The 8,160-nt window shown below is 46.3% G+C and overlaps 1 protein-coding gene across 1 annotated transcript in view; it reads left to right on the top strand.

Moving 5' to 3' along the window:
• Positions 1-8,160, top strand: part of MED12 (mediator complex subunit 12) — a gene marked incomplete at its 3' end in the record, with an annotated part of 36,573 nt that overhangs the window by 22,587 nt on the left and 5,826 nt on the right. Inside the window, exons 26-37 of the mRNA XM_009075053.1 lie at positions 1-85; positions 365-528; positions 3,902-4,081; positions 4,256-4,327; positions 4,612-4,772; positions 4,864-5,025; positions 5,111-5,222; positions 5,437-5,526; positions 5,943-6,052; positions 6,526-6,661; positions 6,917-7,078; positions 7,614-7,991. The exon at positions 1-85 is cut by the window's left edge and continues 47 nt beyond it. Coding sequence (XP_009073301.1) covers positions 1-85; positions 365-528; positions 3,902-4,081; positions 4,256-4,327; positions 4,612-4,772; positions 4,864-5,025; positions 5,111-5,222; positions 5,437-5,526; positions 5,943-6,052; positions 6,526-6,661; positions 6,917-7,078; positions 7,614-7,991 — 1,812 coding nt within the window. The remainder of the gene's footprint in view (positions 86-364; positions 529-3,901; positions 4,082-4,255; positions 4,328-4,611; positions 4,773-4,863; positions 5,026-5,110; positions 5,223-5,436; positions 5,527-5,942; positions 6,053-6,525; positions 6,662-6,916; positions 7,079-7,613; positions 7,992-8,160) is intronic.

Here is an 8,160-nt window from a genome sequence, read left to right as displayed (position 1 = left end):
TGTGACCGTCACTTACTGGCAGCTTCCCAGAATCGTATTGTGGATGGAGCTGTCTTTGCAGTGCTGAAGGCTGTCTTTGTTCTGGGTGTGTACCTGTGTTAGCCTGAACCTGTAAGAATGTTTTTCAGGGGAGTGGGAGAAAGGCGCTGTATTGTATGTGTTGGCTGCACAGAAGGCCAGAGAAGATCTGTTCCAGGGAATGTGTGGCTTGTCTGTAGCCCTTTGGTTGAGCTGTGAACATACTTTGAGTCTCTTAGCTGCAGAGAGATCGCTGATGGAGAGTTTTAAAAGCTGAGGATGTTTTTTTAAATCAGGCTTTGTGGTTAGCATTGTTGATTAAGTGACACTTGTGCTTTCCTTGTAGGAGATGCAGAACTGAAAGGCTCTGGCTTTTCCCACCCTGGAGGTGTTGATGATCTCGTGGATGATGAGCTGGGCACTAGGAAGGCTGGTGGTCGGGTAGTAACTGTAGAAACAGCTAGCTTGGATATTTATGCCAAGTATGTACTAAGGAGTATATGTCAACAGGTGAGTCTGTCCTATCTCTAGGCTTGTCCTTATCCCTTCTGCAGACAAATATATCCCATATGCCTTTCTGCTGGTTGGGTTTGGCAGGTATTTTTTTGAAAGATCAGTGAAGAACCTGCAATGTTTCTGTCACCTGACAGTGCTGAGGATTGCTCACCCTTAGCAAAATGCAGAAAGGCAAACAGTGGTCTAGAATTAGAGGATGCAGTATGCAGGGATTGCACATCCTGTTTGTTTTAGCAACAGCACAGGGCTTACGTCCAGCGAGGGCAGTGCTGGGAGTGGTGCCCTGAGGTATGTGCTGGAGGCAAAGATCAGCACCGAAAGAGTTTGTTGAAGTGATAAATGGTGTCTTTCAGAATGCAGCTTAAGTGTCCTTGCATCAAGACTGTTAATGTATCCCTGGGCTTTGCATTGCCCTGTCTAGTTAAGGAGAGAAACAGCAACAAAACACTTTTACTTAGCTTATCTGACAGCACCAGTATTTCTGTTCCTTTGTGGAAAATTGACAGTAGAGGAACTGAAACCTGGCGGCTAATAAGGTTGCAGCGTGGAGTGGCTGTTACCATACTGTATGAAAATGAATGTTGAAGGGTGTCCTTAGCCTTTTTTTTTTTCAGCAGGAAAGATGTAGTGTTACAATTTGAAACCTGTATTTTGTGTTACCAATGTGTAAACCAAACATATCAGTGCTGTGCTGTCCTCATGCTGTTGTTCATTAATTGGCTTTCTGTATAGCAGTGTTACCAGCCTACCAAAGAATAATTGGAGCCACCTATTTACAAGCAAAAATTCAACTTATTTGATGTTGCTGAAACCTGACTGTAGCATTTAAGAAGTAGATACTCCCTTGCTGGTCACAGTCTACACAGGAAGGACTCAAAGTGGATAAAGGTGTGTGTGTCTGTACTGCAGGGAGTAGCACTGTGAGGTATCACTGCTCATACCAGTTGTTGGCAGCACTGGTTAGGTAGGAGTGAGCATTCCAATAGACACTCATGAGTTACCACCAAATTGTGCCAGAGCTCCTGCAGGATTCCTGCAGCTGTGAAGGGCTGGTAAAATGACGTGTTTAATATCAGCAGCTCCAGTGTGAACAGTCAGTGGATGCTGCAGAACTCACACTATCAGTTCCAAAATGTCTGTGGAATGCCTTTAATTATAGGTTGTAATTTCTCAGTCTCATATTCAGGTGTATGTTTTATCATAGACTTCATCGTGAGGGGGTAGGAAAAAGGAGAAGATTATAATTAATTTAAAGTTTTTTTCATAGAATCATAGAATGGTTTGGGTTGGAAGGGACCTTAAAGATCAAGTATTCCCAGCCTCCCCAACCATGGGCTGGGACACCTTCCACTAGACCAGGTTGCTCAGGGCCCCATCCAACTTGGCCTTGAACGCGTCCAGGGATGGGACAGCCACAATTTCTCTGTGCAACCTGTGCCAGTGTCTCAACACCCTCACAATAATGAATTTCTTGTTAATATCCAATGTAAACCTACTCCTTTTGAGTTTAAAGCCATTCCCCCTGGTCCTGTCACTCCAGGCCCTTGTCAAAATCCCTGTCAGCTCTCTTCAGTTCCTTTAAGTCCTGGAAGGTGCTCTAAGGTCTCCCCAGAGCCTTCTCCGGGCTGAACAACCCTGACTCTCAACCTGCCCTCATAGGGGAGGTGCTCCAGCCCTCTAATGGTCTTCATGACCTCCTGGACTCTATCCAACAGGTCCATGTCCTTCCTGTGCTGAGAGCCCTAGAGCGGCATTCATCCCTCCAGATGGTATCTCATGAGAGAGGAGTAGAAAGGCAGAATCACCTTCCTTCACCTTGTGATGCAGCCCCCAGGGCACAGTTGGCTCTCTGTTCTGCAGCCATACATTGCTGGCTCATGTTGAGCTTCTAGTCCACCAACACCCTCAAGCCCTTTTCAGGGTTACTCTCATACTCTGCCCAGCCTGTATTTGTCCTTGGGATTACCCCAACCCACGTGCAGGACCTTTCACTTGGCCTTGAGCTTCATAAGGGTCACATAGGGCCCACCTCTCAAGCCTGTCCAGGTCCCTCTGGATGGCATCCCTTCCCTCCAGGGTGTCTTGCTTACTTGTTAATAGCACTAAGTGGATCAGAGATGAAGCCTGAATTCTTGTAGGAAGCTGAGGAAGTGATAGAAAGGATTTTCCCAAGGATGTGCATATTACATAGGCAAGGAAGAGAAGTTTCAAGAGACCATGATGTAGTGACACTGAAGAGAAATGCAGTAGGCATTGGATAGGTTGCCAAATCACATATATGGGCAAAGTGGAAACTTCATCTGGGATGAAGTTGAAAATCTAGGCTGTGGTTTCACAAGGATTTTAAACCAGAGATTTACCCTTTCCAATCTTTGTGATTTAGTGCTTAAAGTGCAGTCCTGTCTGCTGCTGAGAGGGACTTTGCAGCTTTCTGGGCTTAGCATCAGCACCTGTGTGTGATGAACTGGATCCTCATCTCTTCTCCTCTGGTTGTCACTTCTCAGTGGAACAATTCTCTGATCAGGCTTGCTTTGCAGCTGCGGAAGTGCTTATATAGCAATCCTCTGGAGATTTTAATTTAATGAATTTGTCTAATTTTAAATAGGAAAAAATTCTGCATGAATGAATTCTGCAGGTTAACTGTAAATGGTGTGAAGGAGAACCTACCTCGTGTTTATTTTGGAAACTGCTGCCCTTATTATTATGCATTTAGGTGTCACCAACTGAAATGGAGAGGCTGACAATAATAGTTTTCTGTCTTATCTTCTCATGATGTGTGACCTTTATAAATAGCTTTCATCTGGTCATTGTTTTCCAGGCTTTGAGAAGCAAAGTAATTGGTTTTTACTAAGTATGGTAGTGTGTTTTCCATCACTATTTGAGAATTAAGGGGTGTGCTTTTCCCTGAGACATATTCTGATTTAGCCTTAGCTGCAACCCTGAGTTACCTAATTTAGGACAACTACAGAGCTTTGTTGTGCAGGAAACAGACCAAACAATTTTAAGTGATCCTTTCTGATCTTTTGCGCCCAAGTGGCAGTGTTGATGGAGCCTGAACATGGCAGTGACTGTGTACTGTTAAATCATACCAATATTTTATCAAAAGAAAGAGCAACTACTGTGTTTCACTACTGCTGACTTGTCAAAGTTGATGTTTCCTCTCTTCTGATTGCTGTGCTGTGCCTGATGCCTGCTGAATCAGGATACTACAGTTCATGAAGAGAAGTGATTATCAGGCATAACTGCATACTAATAAGGTTTTTATGAGTTTGATGTGTTTCATGCATCTCTCTGAGACTGAAAGCAGGGAAGCTGGTTCAGAATCAGACATCAGTTTGGCTGTGCTGACTCTGTCTTTGTCTTGCAGGAGTGGGTAGGTGAGCGATGTCTGAAGTCCCTCTGTGAAGACAGCAATGACTTACAGGATCCTGTCCTGAGCAGCACGCAGGCCCAGAGGTTGATGCAACTGATTTGTTATCCACACCGGCTGCTGGACAATGAGGAAGGAGAAAATCCTCAGCGGCAGAGGATTAAACGCATCTTACAGGTGCAGACTTCTGGCAGAATCTGAGTGCCCTAGGAATTGCCTAATTAGAGCAGGATTGTCCAAAATACAGCCCTCTGAGGGTTCTGGCACTTGTTATGGTGGGAGCTGAGGGTGTGGGTTGACATAGTCTGAACTGAGATGAGGAATCACATGAAGTATGTGTGTGCATTGCAGAATTTGGACCAGTGGACTATGAGACAGTCCTCGCTGGAGCTGCAGCTCATGATTAAACAGACAGCAAACAATGTGAGTTTCTGCGCAGAGGGACCATACAGGGATGTGCAAAATGGCTGCTAGTAAGCTGGTGGGGAGATGGCCTGGCAGAAGTGGGAATAGAGAGATAGTAAACAATGAGGGAGTCAGGCCTATGAAAGCAAAGCATGAGAAGGAAGCGATGAGTCTGAGTCCTGAAGAGCAGCCATGGGGAAGTTGGCAAACTGAGTTTGTACTGAGTTGTGTTGAAATGTACAAGCTCTGTCAGTGGGTGCTCTCATAGAAGGACTTAGCTGTCTTTTCTTCTCTATCTTCAGGAGATGAACTCCTTGTTAGAAAATATAGCCAAGGCCACTATTGAGGTATTCCAGCAGTCAGCAGAGACCAGCTCTGCTAGCTGTGCTGGTAATGGAGTCAACAGTATCAGTAGCTCAACGAGTACTACACCTGCCAGCAACAAATCCAAACCCATCCTCAGGTAAGTGTAGAGCCAGTGTTCAGCTCCCTTGTAGACAAGTCTAAATCATAAGTTGGATTGCAAACAGCTTTTCTGTCCTGTGTTGTCACAGCTCCCTGGAGAGATCAGGAGTGTGGCTGGTGGCCCCTCTGATTGCCAAACTTCCAACATCAGTGCAGGGCCATGTGCTGAAAGCTGCTGGAGAAGAACTGGAGAAAGGACAGCATTTGGGGTCATCATCCCGCAAAGAGCGGGACCGCCAGAAGCAGAAGAGGTGAGTCGAGGGGAAAGGACAGGCACTGTCTGTTGTGCTGATCCTCCAGCCTGGCAGGACAGCTCCATCTCTGTTCTCTCTGCAGTATGTCCCTCCTGAGCCAGCAGCCGTTTCTGTCACTGGTGTTGACATGCTTGAAAGGACAGGATGAGCAGCGGGAAGGCCTCCTGACCTCTCTGTACAGTCAGGTGCAGCAGGTAGGTGTCTTCCTTTTCCCCTCACTTCCCTCACATGCCCAACAAGCTCACCCCTGCTTGTTGGGCATGGCCTCAGGGTGTTGTCTGTCTTACCTTGTTTGATATAGGGTGCTTGAGCTGACCATTCTGAGTCAGTAGGCAGTGAGCAGTAGAAGCTCTCCATAAGCTGCAGCATACAGCTTGTGAGGTCTGTCCTCTCTTCTGAATTTCCTAGATTGTTACGAATTGGCGGGAGGATCAGTACCAAGATGACTGCAAAGCCAAGCAGCTGATGCACGAGGCCCTGAAACTACGGCTGAATTTGGTGAGCGGTTGCAGAAAAAGAACTTAACCATATGGGATGAAATTATATGCCTTTTTTTTAAAAAAATTTGGAACATGTACACACTGGAGGGACTATCTATATATTTCCTGAGGCAAGGAAGTAGGAGAGAGACTTGTGCTGCTTCTAGGTCTTGAGCCCTGAGTAGATCAGGATGTGTGGAAAAACTCCCTTGCTCTGTTTCATCAGGTCTCTTTTTTGTGAATGTGCCTTCCCATTTCAATGTTTTTGCAATCCACAGCACTACTACTTGCATCTGAGGTTTGTCCTTGTCTGAGGCAGTCTCCTTCAGCTCTCAGTAGGAGTTAAGCTCCTTTAAGCTCTGATTTAAGGTCTTTTCTCTTTTAAATCTCAGTGTTTCTTGGTGTCCTTGTGACTAAACTCCCGTTCTCTGCCAGGTGGGGGGAATGTTCGACACAGTTCAACGCAGTACACAGCAGACAACTGAATGGGCTGTGCTTCTCCTGGACATCATCAGCAGTGGCACCGTGGACATGCAGTCAAACAAGTAAGTTTCTGGCTGACTTCTGATCCATATACTTCCCAAGAGAGGCAACTGTTAGCATGGCCCCTTTTCTCATGTGTCTCTAGACAATGTCAGAAGTACTGTGATAGCTGAAGGAGACTTCAGAGTAATAGCAGGCTACAACTTAGGTCCTAATATCAAGTGCACTTTGCCATACCCAGAACAAACTTGGTTTTCCAGATGCAGAGAGAGAGCTGAGTCTGCATCTGCTTTTTAGAGATGCTGAATGGATAGAGAGGAGGCCAGTCTTAATCTGTGATACTGCACTTAACTCAAGTGGGAACACCTTGTGGTGTATAAACAAGAGGAGGATTAGTGTGGGAGGTTAGTCTGAAGTCTGGCACTTCTGACTGTAGGCAGTACTCTTGACAGTAATAATGTTTGGTGTTGCTATGATGACAGAGGCTTTATATCAGCTTCTCAGGTGACCTTGACTTTTCTGCTCTGACCAACAGTGAGCTCTTCACCACCGTGCTGGACATGCTGAGTGTTCTCATCAATGGCACCCTGGCTGCTGATATGTCCAGCATTTCTCAGGGCAGCATGGAGGAGAACAAGAGGGCATACATGAATCTTGTCAAGAAACTCAGGGTGAGAAACACCGGGCCCTGTATGGGGAGCAGAATGTGCTATGTTGTGGTTATCCAGCTATGCAGATTTATCTGTGTCTCATGAATGGTAACTGTCCTGTCACTGCTATTTAGGTGAAGTAGTGAGGGTGGACCCAATACTCTGTAGGGCTGAAGGGTGCAAAGGTGAGAGATAATACAGGGTTGGAGGCATAGGTGGGCTTTTAATGGTTTTTCCCAAGCAATTCTTCAAGTCTTCTCTATTCCACTTGTGCAGAAGGAGCTGGGGGACCGGCAGTCTGACAGCCTGGAGAAGGTGCGGCAGCTCCTGCCACTTCCCAAACAGACCCGAGATGTCATCACCTGTGAACCTCAGGGATCCCTCATTGACACTAAAGGCAATAAAATAGCTGGCTTTGATTCCATCTTCAAGAAGGAGGTAAGTGAAGCATTTTTGTCTGTATCACAGCTCCTGAATACAGGTGTCACCTTGTCCTCTGATGCCTGGAGTCTGCACAGCTTGGGAGGCATCTGTATGCAGTACCTTGTTCCCTGACGAGCTTGAAGTGGCTGCATGTAGACAAGCTGGCACATAACCATGTCCAGAAAGGGCAAAGCTGGGTGTTAATGCTTGGTAATACATGCTGCTGTGGCCTGAGATGTTAATTCAACTTTGGTGGTGTACTTAGGGTTATATAAAATGTAAAGAGAAACACAGTCTTTGTCACATAAGTTACTGTGCAGTGCCAGTGTACAGGAGACTGGCAGAGATGGGGTGAAGGAAACTGGCAGTTGTTGATGAAATCCTTTAGAAACGACTGCTTTGCCACCTGGAAGAGCAGGAACCATTGGTGTGGGGGCTCACGCTGTTTAACTGAGAGATCTGGACTAGAGCCTGAAGAAAGCAGGGTTTCATGTACCATCATACAGGCAACAACAGGAACTTGTAGGTTTTTATCTCTTTTGCTTTAAAGGGTTTGCAAGTCTCTACAAAACAGAAGATTTCCCCTTGGGATCTCTTTGAGGGCTTAAAGCACTCAGCCCCCCTTTCCTGGGGATGGTTTGGGACAGTCCGGGTGGATCGCAAGGTGTCCAGATTTGAGGAGCAGCAGAGGCTTCTTCTGTATCACACACACCTGAAACCTAAGCCCCGCAGCTACTACCTGGAGCCACTGCCACTGCCCCCTGAAGAGGAAGAGCCTCCTACACCTGTGGCTTTAGAGCCAGAAAAGAAAGCTGCAGAACCAGCAAAGGCTGATAAAACAAGCTCAAATCCTGCCACCTCTACTGAAGAACGCAAGAAGAAACAGAGCAAAACCAAGAAACGCAACCAATCTGCCAGCAAGACTGAGGTAATGGAGTGCCCAACATCTGTGGACCTCTTGTGTCCACTGCTCCTACTCATAGAATACTCTCTTGAATCTTCCTGAGGACCCTGAGAGAGGTGTAATGGTGAAGATGTGATATTTTGACTCTCAGTTGGGAGTGCTGGAGCTCTATCCTACTCTCTCTAGCCTGGGG

This window comes from Acanthisitta chloris, unplaced genomic scaffold (assembly GCF_000695815.1).
Source record: "Acanthisitta chloris isolate BGI_N310 unplaced genomic scaffold, ASM69581v1 scaffold33075, whole genome shotgun sequence".
NCBI lineage: Eukaryota > Metazoa > Chordata > Aves > Passeriformes > Acanthisittidae > Acanthisitta > Acanthisitta chloris.
The sequence above is the reverse complement of the archived record's forward strand: the minus strand, read 5'-3'. Positions and strand labels throughout refer to the sequence as shown.